Source organism: Phaethon aethereus (genome assembly GCF_964289735.1).
Source record: "Phaethon aethereus genome assembly, chromosome: 2".
NCBI lineage: Eukaryota > Metazoa > Chordata > Aves > Phaethontiformes > Phaethontidae > Phaethon > Phaethon aethereus.
The window spans coordinates 81,562,251-81,578,045 of NC_138582.1; the positions used below are offsets into that span (position 1 = coordinate 81,562,251).

The 15,795-nt window shown below is 47.6% G+C and overlaps 1 protein-coding gene across 1 annotated transcript in view; it reads left to right on the top strand.

Moving 5' to 3' along the window:
* Positions 1-459: 459 nt before the first annotated feature.
* The window catches only part of ANKRD33B (ankyrin repeat domain 33B), a gene marked incomplete at its 3' end in the record, with an annotated part of 46,204 nt that continues 30,868 nt past the window's right edge, over positions 460-15,795 (top strand). Inside the window, exon 1 of the mRNA XM_081996649.1 lies at positions 460-1,100. Coding sequence (XP_081852775.1) covers positions 666-1,100 — 435 coding nt within the window. The 5' untranslated portion in view covers positions 460-665. The remainder of the gene's footprint in view (positions 1,101-15,795) is intronic.

Here is a 15,795-nt window from a genome sequence, read left to right on the forward strand (position 1 = left end):
CCCTCTCCCCACTGCCCCCACCTCTCCCACCCGCGGGTGGGCTTGCGGTGGGCGATCTCTCCGCCCAGAAGCGCAGCCACCGCCGAGAGGCAAAGCACGCCGCTTGCCCGGGCGCCGAGCTTGGAGGGGCTCCGGGAATTCGGGTTTCCCAGCCGGCAGCTGCCGCTGGGTCAGGGGGCGCGCAGGGCCCCCCCGCTCCCCCCAGGCCGCCTTTCCTGCGCGGCCCTGATGTCAGCGCGCTAAGCCGAGCCCCGATCTTCTCAAAGAGATGCTGAGCGGATTACGGGCCGGGAGTTTGCCAGCTGCCTCCCCTCACCAGACCCGCCCTGCCCTGCCCTGCCCGCCGGCAGCCTCTCCCGCAGAGGGAGCGAGCCCCGGCGCGGCCCCCGGGGAAACCCCAAAAGCGGCAGCATGCCCCGGCCCGGGGGCGGTCGGCCGCCGGGCTGCTGCGGGGCCACCGGCCGGAGGGGCCTGAAACTTGCGTGAAAGCGGGGGGCAGAGAGGTGCCCGTCCCGCCGCCGGCTCGCACGGGGAGGAGCCGCCACTCCCGGGGGCGCCGGCCGGCTTGAGCCCCCCCGGCGCCGGGCAGCGCCCGGCGGCCGAGGGGGCCCGGCGGAACCGCTCGGAGCGGAGGGGAAGCTCCCGCGTCCCGGCCCGGGGTCACCATGGTGCTGCTGTCGGGGGACGGGGAGCAGCTGGCCGGGGAGCGGGTCGGCCCCGCGCCCGCGGCGGAGGTGCCCAGCGCTGAGGCGGAGAGCAGCCCCGAGCAGGGGGCGGCGGGGGCTGCTGCCGAGGGGCTGGACGAAGAGGAGGAGGATGAGGACGAGGAGGAAGAGGACTGCGAGGAGTACGAGGACTTCTCCGAGCTGCCCGACACCTGCAGCATCGCCTCGGACGATTCCTTCTACCCTCTGGCGGGGCTGGAAGACGAGGAGGAGGAGGAAGAGGACGGCTGGTCGCTGGAGCAGGGGGACCGCGGCAGCCCCGAGCCGCTCAGCCTCTTCCGAGCCTGCTGCACCAACAACACCGTGGTGCTCAAGGCGCTCCTCCGCCAAGGCCCCCGGGAGGAGGAGGTGCGGGAGACCGACCGCAACCGCCGGGTGAGCACCCCGCGCCGCGGGCATCCCCGCCGAGGGGCGAGCGCCGCCGCGCCCGAGCCCCCCGGCCCCGCGGAGTGGAGCCGCGGCCGGGCGTGGGTCGGCGGACGCCGCTTTCCCGTGAAGGGGCGCTGGTCTGCAGTCCCGGGCGGGGACAGGACCCCACGCAGCGGGGGCCGGAGCGGGGCGCGAAGCTTCGCCCTGCTGGGAGCGGCTTGGCGCCTCTGGCAAAGGGTCCGGTTTTTGGGACGGGAGAAAAGTGGAGTTTCCGGTTTTCCCGCCGTCCGTTTTGTAGTCGGGTCTTATCTTCCGGCAGTTTATTGGGGAGAGAGAGTGGCTTCGCTCGTAAGGGTTGTGTTCAGCAGGGCTACGCCCCTCTCTTTGCTGGCCAGCCCACCCCTGCAGTACTTCAGCCTTTTAACCTCGAGAATTTGAATAACTGATCAACTGATTAAAGCTGTGTTTTCCTTTTTTTTTTTCTTTCTTTCTTTAGCTCCCCTCCCTCCTCCTCCACCTCCCCCCCCCCCCCCAATGTAAGCCTGTTCCCGGTTCCTAGAGCCAGGCAAGGCTCGGGGGGTTCCTACACTAAAATCAGAGTTTTCGGAGTTCTCCTGGTATTTCTTTTGTTGCTGGTGAACTACTTTTGGGTTTTGTGTCAGTACAAGGTTTGTGGTTCAGATTTTGCCTGTTACTTAGTTAATTGCAGGGACAGAAGTCTACTTCACTAAATCAGAAGGTGAAAACTTGGGGAAAATTTTCTGGGTAACATGTAACTGGGACATTTCATCAACAATATTGAAGACTGCAACAGCAATTCCTCTCGGTAGCATTACTACAATTTATATTAAAACTAAGAAATTTTTACCTGTAGTTTGCATAAACAGTCTCAAAAAACTTTTCTGTGTCTAGTCTATGACAGGAATGTTTTCAAAGAATGCGTAAGTCATTTTGGGTAACTGGCTTGTACATTCTGGCAGAATAAGTGGTCTCTGCATCAAAAATAAGGCAATAATTTGGGTTTGGGGCTTTTTTTGTGTCGTAAATGTATGTACTTGTAGGATTTTTCCTACAAAATATCTTTATTTCTCCACCAAAAGATTGTTTTTAATACAGATTTCTTAGTGATCTGATTTACAGTAAGCTTCTGCAAAAGATAAAAGTAGAAAAAGTTGTGTTAAGACATCTGAGGGGGCAGCAAGCTATGGCACGGGGGTAGGAATGAGCAGCAGAGGTTAGAAATGTTTTGAAGCAACTTTTCTGCCCAGGCTAACATACGGTGTAGCCGTGCTCTCAGTCGGTAACATGCGAGATCCAAACGTACGTTACAGGAGATTTTGAAGATCCTGTAGGTACATCAATCCTGTGTATGAGGTCTAGGCCTGAGCTGGAGCCTAAGCCCAGCCCCGGCACTGCGTGGACCCTCACCTCCGCTGAGTCCCACTGCTGCCGCGTGCCTCAAGCGTATGAAGGTTTGGCCCCACCATAGGTGTAACATAAATTCAGTTTCTTCCTCTGCCTGAGGGGCTATCAACCCTCGCAGCGATACAGAGCAGGACAGTCTGACTCTTCCAGACAGATGGGAATGGGATGGGAACAACCTTTCTGCCGGGAAGCTTGAAATGTCAGGCGTGACTTGCAGTCCTGACGTCCCCGCGGCAGGGTGGGCCAGCCGACGCGCTCCTCATCCCCTCTTGCCCGGGATGGGAGCCGGGGATCGGCCCGCAAGCTGTCTGCCTGGTTAAACTGCACTCTGCTCTCCACAGGCTTTAAATAGAAAGCAGAAAAACAACACTGATTTTGTGTATCTAGTCCCAGTTTTTTTCCCATACAGTGCCGTTGAGAAAACCAGGGCAAATTCACATTATTTTGCAAAAGAATAGGCACCATTTTTCAGGGAACTTTACCTGACAAAAAGGAAGTTTTGCTCAGCTCTTTTAACGCCCTATCTGTGGAATTTTTGCAGCGCTTGAATTTGCATGTCATATAAAATCATTGCGCATTACCCATAAGCAAAACTTAGTTTTACTGCCAAAAAGTAACTGAAGGAGTTACAGACACTACTTGTGCTAAGAAAATTTTTCAATTGCTGAAATCTGTACTGTTGGCTTTCAGCATCTTCCTTCACCAGGATAATGTTTGTTTACAATATTATATGGCGTGCATTTATTGGAAAGCATCTTTTCTTTTTTTTTTTGATCTTGTTTTTTTTCTGTGAGGTAGGAGAGAGAAGGAAGAATAACTTGCTTCTTGAGAAGCAGGACGGTGAAGGGAGGGCTGTCCAACTGGGTATATTAATGATTTTCACAACCCTGATCTGATAACCTCTGCTATGTATGTACAGGACAGTTTCACAATTTAAAAATGACTTTTTTTCAAAATAGACAAAACACGTAACAGGTTATGGTAGTATGGCAATGCCATATTTTGATCCTGAAAGTAATTAAACTCAAATCTCAAAACATTGCATGAAGAAACTTATTAATGGTTAAATTCTTAAAATGAATTTGGGTACAAACAGCTGGAGTTTTGCCATTGTTTTGTTTTTAAATTTTGACCTCGGCCCTAAAACAATTCTATGTGTAAATTCAAGATTCGGAAGGAATTATTTAAAAAAATACCAATATCCAGAGGTAATCTTACTTATTTTCCTTGCTCTTCGTAATGAAAATGCATCAATTCTCTCTTTTGAGACAATTTTCCAGGGCTGGATGGCAGCTTGTCTACAGAAGCCTATTTTTCCCGTGCTCCGGTTGCGAGCTGCAGATCCTCCTGCCAGGCGTAGGTTTTCATTAAATTCGTCTTCCTGCAGTAAATCAGCTCCACCACCTCCGATTTATCAGTTGCCACGAATAGCCTGAAGACCCGTTAGCTTCCCTGTCTTGTTCTCATTGCTGTCGAGACAGCAGCAGTTTATGGATCATTGTCTGCACACAGTCCCCGAAGGATGGATCCCTGCATCTTCTCTTGCTCTCTGTGTATGGAGTCCTGAAAGACCGGCTCAGTACTGCTTGTTTCCCCTCCTTGCCAAATCTAATCCCAAAATATTTGGAAAACAACTATGACAGCGTATAATAATACTAATTGCAGATCATGCAAAGCAGCCTCTCATCCATTAATGTTGATGTATTTACCTGCCTCATACTGGCAATGAAGAGGGATTTGCAAATACAGATGTGAGAAAATAACATTGTGGCTCCGGTGAAATCTCCTGACCTGTCTGAGACCAGAGCGTCATCTGGATAATGATGCCGCTTTTCTCCACATGCTATTGGGGACTGGTTTTGCCTCCTTACTAGCCACATTTCCAGAATTTCAGATATTTGCATCTCATAAGTTTAGCATCACTTAATATTAAATCTTGCCTGGAGACCAGGATTATATATACTCAGAAAGGCACAGTTTCAAAATCTGGTGTTACCTAACCACAGAAAGAAAGCAAATTTAGAAATTTGCCATGACAATAGAGAAGGCAATAAAGGATGGGGGAGAGAGAGAAAAGGTGAAGGACATTCTCGTGCTAGATTGAAAGTAATCACTGCAGCTCATAGTAATACTAATTGCAATACTAATTAACTCTATGAGGTTTAATAAGGCCAAGTGCTGGGTCCTGCACTTTGGCCACAACAACCCCAGGCAACGCTACAGGGTTGGGGAGGAGTGGCTGGAGAGCTGCCCAGCAGAAAAGGACCTGGGGGTGCTGGTTGACAGCTGGCTGAACATGAGCCGGCAGTGTGCCCAGGTGGCCAAGAAGGCCAACAGCATCCTGGCCTGTATCCGAAATAGTGTGGCCAGCAGGAGTAGGGAAGTGATCGTGCCCCTGTACTCGGCACTGGTGAGGCTGCACCTCGAATCCTGTGTTCAGTTTTGGGCCCCTCACTACAAGAAGGATGCTGAGGTGCTGGAGCATGTCCAGAGAAGGGCAACGAAGCTGGTGAGGGGGCTGGAGCACAAGTCTGATGAGGAGCAGCTGAGGGAACTGGGGTTGTTCAGTCTGGAGAAGAGGAGGCTGAGGGGAGACCTTATCGCTCTCTACAATTACCTGAACGGGGGTTGTGGTGAGGTGGGTGTTGGTCTCTTCTCCCAAGTAACCAGCGATAGGACGAGAGGAAATGGCCTCAAGTTGCGCCAGGGGAGGTTTAGATTGGATATTAGGAAAAATGACTTCACCGAGAGGGTGGTCAGGCATTGGAACAGGCTGCTCAGGGAGGTGGTGGAGTCACCGTCACTGGAAGTGTTCAAAAAACATGTGGGTGTGGCACTTCAGGACATGGTTTAGGACATGGTGGCACTGGATTAATGGTTGGACTTGATGATCTTGAAGGTCCTTTCCAACCTTGGTGATGTGATGCTGTGATTCATCCTCAGAAAGATCTTGCGTTAACTGTCCATGTGGTATAGACTGTATTAGTAGGTATTCTGTAACTCCATATTTTAGAGTTGATATATGTACAAGAATATTCTGTTGTCTTTTTCAGCTTTTCATCTTTTATGTCACTGTTCAATGAGTCTTTTGTCCAGTTCCATAGATAACTAGGAACCAATTTGCAATTAAACTGTTTATTGTTTTAAGTATACCATTATACAGCGGGGATCATACATTTGTGATCTTCATTTTGCCCCCTTGAAATGTGTGAAGACAAAATAATCTATGTGGCTCAACTTGTAAGCTCCTCCTTCTCCTTTCAGAAAATACTCCCAAGTCCATAGATGAACACAGTTAACTTTTCCCATTAATGCTTTCTACAGGATGCTGTTGATCGGTACTGCTCTGGAGTAAGTTTTCCTTTGAAGCACAATAGTTCTGCAGCTCCATCACCAAGTGGGCCTGGATTTGTTTGTTTGTTTGCTCCTCTTCTTTTTCTGCTGAAGGAAGGAAACAGGGTTTTGAAGGCTGTAGTTCTTCTTGATCTGAATTTCTTTTGATTTCCACTGTCATGATGCTGAGTAGAAAAAACAAATGAAGAGTTACCTGGAGAGGGACAATGATGCATCAAAAGCCTGGAAGTTGCTGTTAGTCAATAAACAAAAATAAGTCAGCGACATCCTGGCCAGAAACTTACTTGAAAAGCTTGTGAGAATGTAGGATGGTGCCAACCATGGAAGTAAGCCTAGAGAAGTAGGAGCAGCAGAGAAGTTTTCGGGGTGGGGTGGGTGAGGCGTCCACATCGTGTTGTAGTGCATGGATTAGGAAGATGGTTTCCCTTCTCTCCTTTTCTCAGCAGAGAGCAGTGCGTTTCTCCAGAGGGTGATTCAGGCGTCTATGTTATGCTCATGCTGTAGCTGCTGTGCCACCACACGCCTACCAAAGAGCCTCCCTCTGCTGAGTTTTGAAAGTTTGCAGAGACTGGGCACATGAGAGTCCTCATTGGGGCACCATGCGTACCTCCTGGAGTGGATGCTCTGCATGGAACAGCATCAGAGAGCTACCCCCTGAATCAAGTGGAGATGTTTCTCTGAATGCAGCCTCGGTTGGTTTGTCTGTTGCTGGCTGTAAAAGAACGTTTCGGTATGGCATCACTCACCCGGTCTCCTTACTGGACCTGGATGGCGTTGGAGGCATCAGAGATGTTGTACTGGTCTCCCTGCTTTGTGCCGTGGACTGCTCCTCAGCAAGGCCAAGTAGCCCACAGGCTTTGTACTGGCACAGCGAGGTTGCTTCAGGCAGCTCAGCTAGTTTAGGGAGCGTTACCCTTCAGAATTTTTCACGGAGAGATGCACAGTGAGTCCTCCATGGAGCTGACACCCAAATTTGTCTTTGCCAAAGGGCTGTGCTCCTAAAACTCTGACTGGCTGAGAAGGACGGGGAGCCAGTGGTTCAGCTCCTGCTTCCCGGGTAAGGGAATATTGTGCTGGATAATGCTTTTCTAGAAAGTCACATATCGGAAAAAGTGCCAGAGCTTGTGTAACACTCCATCCACCTGTTTTTATTATTTTTGTTATTGTCACGATGTTAACTAGTAAAAATACAAAATTAGGAATGCAGAATTTTGTGGTGAGGGATAAAGATCTCTTTGTCATGTATTGCTTTTCAGTTGTCATGGCATACAGTGCAAGTCATCTCATGACAGAAAAAGGATTTGAGGAGCATCATCTGCTACAGTGCTGGGAACTTTTTCATATATACACAGGCAGTTTCAGTTCCTTCATATTCTGCCGTACAAGGTATTCTCATGGGAGGGATCGTACTGAGACTTAACATCATGACACTAAACCATGAAAGGGAATTTTTTAAGTTGGAAGTAGTTTTAAGAAGACCCTAATGGCAAAAGTAATCTAATTTAAATCTTTCAGAAAAGTACAGAAATACCCAAATGCATTAAAAAAGTTCCTGGAAATACATATGTGTTTAAAAAGGAAGTCAGTGAGCAAGGCACGGCAAGGAATAGTAGATGGCAAAATACAGAAGCCACTCAAAACAAATTGAGAACCCTTCAAATACTGTAATTACAACTCAAAGGAAGCCGTCAGAAAGGAGTAGATAGAGCATGGAAAATATGAAGTCGGTTGGCTAAAAGGGAATTTGGTGAGCTAACCAGAGTAGGGACCAGATTGATACAGATGGGCACTCGGAGGCGTTGTCAGAAGAGCGTGGGCAGGTTAGCTGTCTGCCTATCCTCGTCTGCGTTTGTCTGAAGTGTTAAGTGAGTAATGCCTTTGTAAATCTGGCACAGAAACATATCCTTTAAAATAACTTAAGAAGAAGTATATGCCCTGAACATGATTTCTGTGGACTAATGGGAACAATCAATAAGGACCATGAGGGTGCTTAGACATGAAGAATGGAAATGCAGGTCTTTAGCAGACTGCTGGAAATGTGCGACCCGACCTGCTGCATCCTCCATGCAGTTGACAGGTAGTAAGATATCATTTGTACTTAACGTCAAAAGCAGGATTAGCTAACAGTTGTAACTCTGACTGAAATTGATGGCTACAGATTTGAAGACCTCATCAACATGAGAAAGTTGTACAAGTTTGATCTAGTTTGAAGCCGTGCAGTGATGAAGAGTGGTTTCCTTGATGCATTTTGACAAGTTGCTTAATGCAAAATGTATGAAACAGGAGGGATGTTTTTAGCCCGATGATAGCCCAGAAGGTCATTGCAATCTTTAGTTCTAGTTTAAGCAGTGTTTCATGTTGGTATCTTAGATCAAGTATTTGGATTCGCAGAGCTCCTCAGAAATGCAGCAATGATCCTGGTTACGCAGCTGAGCACCAGTTGACTCCAGATATAATAAAATATAGCTGCATTTAAAATCTAATGATAGTCTAACAAGACTGGTTGTCCAGGACATCTGTCATCAATAATTGTAACAGATCTATAATGGTGTCTTTAATAGCACATGTCTGTAACACAGGTAAGAACTGTGACCTCAGGATGCCTTACTGCATTTTTCCAGGAGGATCTTTGAGGTTTATTTCACAGGGCATAATGTGACACTGCTAATTCCTTCATCCCATTAGGAAATGGAAATTTATATTCTCATGGAGGAATTACTTAAGAAGGAATATCGGCACTAATTTTCTCCCTTAAAGGTTCCTAAGATCCTTTCCCTGAAGTTTTATTGAGGCATGAAATGCTCTCCAAAATGCAAGGTTTAGATAAATTTGGGGTTCTTGTAGCTTGGTGTTTTAAAAGAGTTATTTGGAAGTAATGCATAGGCATTGTAAACATCTAAGCAACTTTGGACAAAAGTTCCTTTTGATGCTGAAGCTGCAAAGAAGAGTAGGTCCAAAAGAACTTAAGAGGGAGAAAGGAGCTTCCAAAAAGTCCGTGAAGAGTAATCATCTTTAGAAAAGTCTGGTTTAAATCCTGCAGTAAAGGGGATGGAAAGAGACAGTGACACTGCTCTCCTCTGCTTATGGCGGGACTGAAGACTCCCATTGCAGAACACTCAGGTTTTTAACCGCAGCCTGATACAGGGTAAGAAAACTCTGCAAGCATCCTGGAACATGAAAAAGAAGGTTTTTTTCCTTTTTGCTGTCTATCCCAGGAATCCTAAATCTTCTTATAGCAGCAAATGAGCAATTTTTACTATTTTTTTCCTGGTTTTGCTTTGCCTCCCTACTATTGCTCTAAATGTAAGCATTGAGGTTCTGGCTTTTCAGCTCCATAAAATGGTATCTTGCACAGAGCATTGGTAGTGTCGAAGGTGCCTTAAAATCGGACCTCTCCAGAAAGATCTGGGAATTCTCCTTACTGTAAGGGACTGCTGAAGTAACTGACGCTGCTTGGTGGCTTCAAGGTGACCTTAGAGGAGTGGTTTGTACTCAGCTTGCTCCCCTGTGGCTCAGTGGTTATTGAGGGGTTTTCCAGCTGGCCGGACTTTGGACAGAGAGTCCGCAGAGGTTTCTTTCTGGAATATAATCACGTCTGTGACAGAATTTGTGTGGCCTGAAAGCCGTCAGAGGTGTTTAACCCTTCTTCCCAGGGAGGAAGAAGGCAGGGACTTCTTCGACGGGATGGGCCCTCAGATTTCAGTTGTATTTCCAATTCACCCCTAAGCAGAAGCCAACCACAGAACTTGGAGCTCAAAAACTGTTTTGAGTATGAATAAGTTTAAAAAGGTTGATTTTAGAGACCCAACGTCTGGTATGTGGGCTGCATGGCTGTGGCAAATTCAGAATCAGAAGTTGAGAAGCAGAGGGCACCTTCCATTAGTGCGACACTGCACAGAGGTTCGCAGCCCCGAAAGCCTTCAGTCGCTGTTCTGCTGCTTTAGGTTTTCCGTGCTGTATCTATAGTCATTAGCAGATTTTGTTTTTTTTTTTTTAGAGAGGATATCATAAGACTATGATATCTAAATAACATGACTAAATGACATAACTAAACCAAGCTGTAGCTTGGTGCTGTTTTGTGGTGGTATTTAGGCATTCATTTCTGAGCCGTTCAATCAGTTTCAGTGTGCATCATCATATGTAAAGAATGCGTGTCTATACAGAGAAACCCCTGCCTTGCTTTGATCCCAGCAACTCTTCTGATACCTGACATACCCCCACACACACTAGTGGAAGTGATTCATCGCTGGGCGCTGTTGTTCTTCTACCTTCGCCTCCTCAAGGGCTAAGATTTCTAACCTACAGAAAAAAAAACGTAGTTTCCAGTAGCACTTCTCCATGAGCCTAAGGTAGCACAATTGCTTGGCCTTAGGAGTGTTTCAAATCTTTGGGCAAGGAGTGCTCCTCGAATTAGGATACTACTCTGTGTGGAAATCTCTTTTCAGGCCTCATGTCTGCCCTGAAACAAAGCGCATGCCAATACTGTTTCTCGGGAAAAAGATGGAAGTTGAAACAGCCGGCATTGCTAAGAAGCACCTAATTGCTCTGAAAAATCACATCCTTTTGAGTTTCAGTACCCTGTAGGAGCTACCAGGCTGCAAGTATGTTGGGAAAGAAAGCGGATCCAAAAGCCCCAAAATTTCCAAATTCTTCATCTCCCAGCAAAGTACTGGTGAGTTATTGTCTAGTCCCTTGTCTATCAAGGCAGGTCTGGAGGTATGGTCTCTGAGGAAGAAAGAATAAATGGTCCCATCTCAGGCACTGAGCTGTGCTAAGAAGCACCACAGGAGTAATGGATTCAGGTGCCAGCTGCGAGGGACAGCGGGTCTCCAGTGCCACATCCTTCAGCATCATAGAATCATAGAATATTTTGGGTTGGAAGGGACCTTCACAGTTCATCTAGTCCACTGTTCCCTTCACGTCCTTTGCCCCTGCTAGCACGGGAAGCGGTGGTGCGGGCTGTGGCTCCTGGGGGACCAGAGTCGGGGCTGCCAGGTGGAAAGGCAGGGATGGAGACGGTCAGCCCCTCACTGGGTAATGTCCTTTTCACAGGTGTGGGACTTGCTTGTTTATCACTGTCCGGCTTGTCACTGGGTTTCAGGGGACGTTTCAAAAAGGCTTTTGAGATAGGTTCACTTTTGCATGTGCCACGGGAACCACTCATTGTCATGTTAATTTTAGTCACATGGTCTTGTGTGTGCACTTGGGAGTAATACAAACTATGAGAATAAATACTAACAAATGTTGAACAAGGAGTAGAAGTAATCAAAATATCTATTTGGATCCATCCAGACATTTCAGCAGGTACTATTGCATTCCAAATCTGTTCTACTACTCAAGAAGAGATAGGCTGAAAGATAAAAAACCAAAGCCCCGTTATGCATTGTGGTAATGATTTCTGTGTAACCAAGACCCAACAGAAATCGGATGATTTATCATAATACTGTATGTGTTGGTGGTACTTGATCTTCACAGAGGAGAATGATAGCGAGACTGAGATGACTTTACAGGTGTTGGTTGCTTGATGCCAGATAAGCCTGATGTGTATCAGGTTTATTTTAAATTACATTTCATTAAAACAAGTTTTTCTTCCTCTAAAGAAAAGTGAGGCATGATCACCAACAAAAACTCACTGTTAATTTTGAAATAAAGATTGATTTGGAAAAGCATCAGCAACCTTTTACTTGCAGAAGGTCCCACTAGCTGAGCACAGGCTGCGTGTGCACTGCCGGAGGAAACCATCTCTGGCACGGGAGCACGTCCACCCTGCTCGGCGTTAGCCCCTCTCTGGGGTGGACCAACAGTGTCCACACAGCCAGCACTTGGCCTGGGTTTTCTCCGAGTCCCGAGTGGTTCTCCTAATTTGCCATTGGTGTTAGGCTTTTCAATTCAAAGTGCCCAGACTAGTGTCATTTGAAAGGACTGGTGGTATTTCCTGGTGTGTTATGGTTTTGGAAATCATTAACTATGCTGGTACTAAAATTGGTATAACACTCGTTCGCAAATACTGTGTACTTATTTCAGATATGACGAGGTAGCTTTCAGGTGGGATGACATAGCTGATATGACGCTTCAGTTTTTCCCAAATCAGTGGTTTTGTCATTAATTTTGGTAGCTTTTCCAATTCTCATACTTTGTTTATACAACTCATTCTGTTCTGGGTAGCTTTTTGGCAATTAACATAAAAAGTATATTACCTGCTAATGACTTTTGTGCATATTCTTCCTATATCGCCTGTCACTGCACTGTGGAATTGGGTTTAACTTTTGTGGCTGAGTTACGGTTGCACAAAGGCCACTTACTAAAAACTGCTGGTACATTTTTTTAAATAGAAAAGAAAATCTCTGGAGGATGTGAAAGCAATGAAGAACTCCCATGGGCTTTACTGGAGACGGGAGTTTGCTTTTAATGTTTTCATAAATTAAGTTTCTCTCAGAAGGTTACCCTTTTAAATTATTTAAAATGTTATGCCGCATAGGTTTGAATTTACCCATTTCTTAAGGGTTCTTTCATTAAACAAAAATGAGAAGCCTCCAACCTGGGCTAAATATAATCCTGTAGCATACCCTGTGTGTCACGAGAAGAAATAATTAAGTACCGTAGGAAGAGGATGGTTGTCACAAAGTCTGTAGTTGCACATCTGGCAGTGAATTAGCAGTTCAAATTGTACCCACTGTGGGAAAAACCCACTATGTGGAAATAGTTCCCGTTTTTCAATTCTATTATTTTCTATTATGTCTGTTAACATTCCACAGGGAGCAATTTGAAAGCAAGCTGATGCGAAATGGGAATGACTCACAGTCGGGCTTTTGTTGCTTCACACGTTTCGGATGTATAACGTTTTGAAGCCTGATCCTGAAACACCCTCTCACATATGTGGCTTGGGGGTTTTTGGGTGTTTTTGGTTTTTTTTTTGGTCTTTTGCCTCTTACTACACGACGAGGCCCAATCTTGGGGACAGCCTGTGTGTAGGCAGACCGACCGCCGAGGAGGAGGGACGCTGCCAGCAGCAGCCACCACGGCTCAGAATCGGGCCCTGGGGCAACTTTGTCTCTGTTGCTGCTGGGGAGGTGGGCTCACGCGTAAGCCATTGTTATTAGTTTTCTGAAGTGGAAAAGTGGCAGATAACCGAACATATTACATACGTCCATAAAAACGGTATTTCAGGGGGTATTTGTCCTTTTTTTTTTTTTTTTTTAAAGAAAACTAGGTGTCTTGCTATTTGTAGCTCATATGAGAACAGGCTCGGCACACCTGTTTTTGATTGGGGAACATGGGAGAGTAGCTCTGTATTCATAAAAGTGTCTTTAGGTGGGGATGAAAGGAAAGGGAAGACTGTCTTTGAAAGGCAGTAAGGTACCTCCGTATCTGGAAGTATCATATGGGTTTGGTAAAGGTTTCAAGAGAAGGCAGAGTCAAAGCTCAGGTACATAAAGGAGTTAATTTAAACTATTTTTCTTTCTGCAAAGAAAGATTTTTCTCTAAAGAGCATGAAATACCAATAGTTTGTTAGACAAAGAATATGGAATAACCAGTACTGGTTGATTCTGGAAAATGAAGTACCACGAATACTGACAAAACCGTAGCGTTGACACTCAGAAAGCCCTTCTGAGCTAGTGAAAAACGCAAACGCAGTAGAAGAGCTTTCGGGTGCCGCTGGGACGAGCGGTACTGCATGGCGCCTGTACGGAAACCTGCGGCTGGGAAGCAGCAGGTCCTTTCCCAGGGGTGCCACGGGCCCTCGGTCAGCGCGGCGCTGGGCGAGCCCTGTCTGCACGGCAGGCCGGGCAGCCCGCCTGTCGCCGGGACGCCGCTGCGGCAGAGCTCCCCGCGCGGAAAGCCCAGCCTGGAATAAACCCCACATCGTTCCCGGAGGGCGACCGCGGCCGGTGGTTTGACGGGGGACTGAAGGCACGGAGGCACCCATGCCTGCCGTTTCATGGGTGGGAGGGAAAGAAAATTTCAACGTCGCTGGCAACGGAGCGAAAGCGTCTTCCTCATATCCGAGAGAGAGGAGATCAGGGCAACGCCCCAAGCAGAGACTGTCCTGCAGCCTGCGAGTGGTGGCGGTGGGGAGAGGCTCAGGTGGCTCCGGGGGCCCCCATGAGCCCCCCGCCAGCACCAGCCAGCGGGACGGCATCCGCGCCGGGCTGCGTCGTGCTGCCCTTTACGTTGGGTGGGACCACGTCCTCCTTGCCGCCTGTTCGTCAGGTGTGGAAAGGAGGCTGTTGTTGGTTTGTGCTCTTTTCTGTTGGCTTTTCCCTCTGCTGCTGCATGGGCATTTCCCAGCCTGGAAAATTCTCCCTCTCGTGAGGATGCAACAGGGATGCCCATGCGTGTAGGCACCCACGAGCAGAACTGCCTGTGCAGTAGGAACCTGAGCTGAGTACTAGGCACACGATAATCTTGCTAGTACCTTACTTGAATTAAAATAGCACGTATGCAGCTTGTTGAAGTCAGATGCCCCAGTGCATTTACAATGCTTATCTCCGTACAAGTTCCCATGGAGTGTGTTGGATCCATTATGCACATGTGGAAAACTCCCTGCAAAAGCAAGATAATTAAATGTGACAGGTGAGAGCTGCCTCACCAGATTGCACCTGTTGCAATAAACGTAGCTGCCTGAAGACTTTGAAAAAGTTCGTTTTGGATGTAAAAAACGTTATCAGATACCGCGGTCCTTTCTTGCCATACATTACCTCCCAATCATCCTGTTAGTGATACGGCGTGAGTCACACACTGAGATATTTAATACTCACATGAGACATTTTAGAAGCGGTAAGCAATGTCACCATCCTGGAACAAAAAAAAAAAAAAAAAGAGAGAGGCATGGTGAATAAACGTCAGCTGTTCTCTTAAAATCTATCACCCAACTTGTTTTTCTCTAAGACGCAAGATTGTGAAACGTCTTTTACTTACTATTGTGATTTTTTCTTTCTGTGGGCATTTTTAGCTTGACCTAGTTTATGCTTATTGCAGTCAGCACAGTTGATTTACGAGCAGAGGCTCCATCCACAGATGCACAGATGGGTGCAGGTAGAGCTGAGGTATTTTGGTGTGCAGCTGTGGGATCGTTACCGTGCATTTCACAGGTCACAAACGCACAGTGAACTGATCATCCTCTAAGGATCTGGGTTCAACTATGGAAAAAAAAGCCCTGAAAAATAAACCCGAAGGTTTCCAGTAAGGTGATGCTGTTCCCCAGTGCTTCTCGTATCTCAGGTCTAGCACTCTCTTTTCTGCTGTCATCAGATCCATGAAATCCCCTAGCTATCAGGTGTCAGCAAAAAATACTATGATCTTTCTTTGGAGTTTTAGTACCTGACATCAGGTCAGTAGGAGCTCCTGCCCTCCTGTAGCAGGTCCGTGCACCAGTCACCCTGAGAGACATAGACAGTAACTCTGTGGCAAAGCGGATTAACGTCGCCGACTAAATGGCGTAAATACGTGCGATCCGTGCGATAAACGTCACAGAGAGGAAGGATTTTAAAAAGACGGGGTCTCCTTCGGTATGGGCGCCAAGGAAAGGCGACTCCACCGCGGGCTGCGGCAGCGCGGAGCGGGCGTGCGGCGCCCGGGGCCGGTGTGCGCTGGCAGTGCCGCTTCCAGCTCGGGTCCCGTGCCCCGTGCCTGCCGGAGCAGGCAGCGCCGCGCTGCCCGCAAGGCCAGATGCGTGGATATGAAATGGTTACGGGGAAAGTTCGCTCTGCAGAGCTCTTGCGCGTGTTTTACTGAGGTGCCTCTCCCCCGCAGAGCGCAACGCGGGCTGCTGGCTTCACGCTGGACTGCTGGCGGGGAAAACCAGCCATCGCGTTTAAAGACGTCAGCGTCTGGCTCTCTGTACGGCCATTATTGTCTGGGCAAGCTGGCATGCAGAAAAGTACAGTTCACAGTTCTGCCATTAAGATCCTTCGTGACCTAG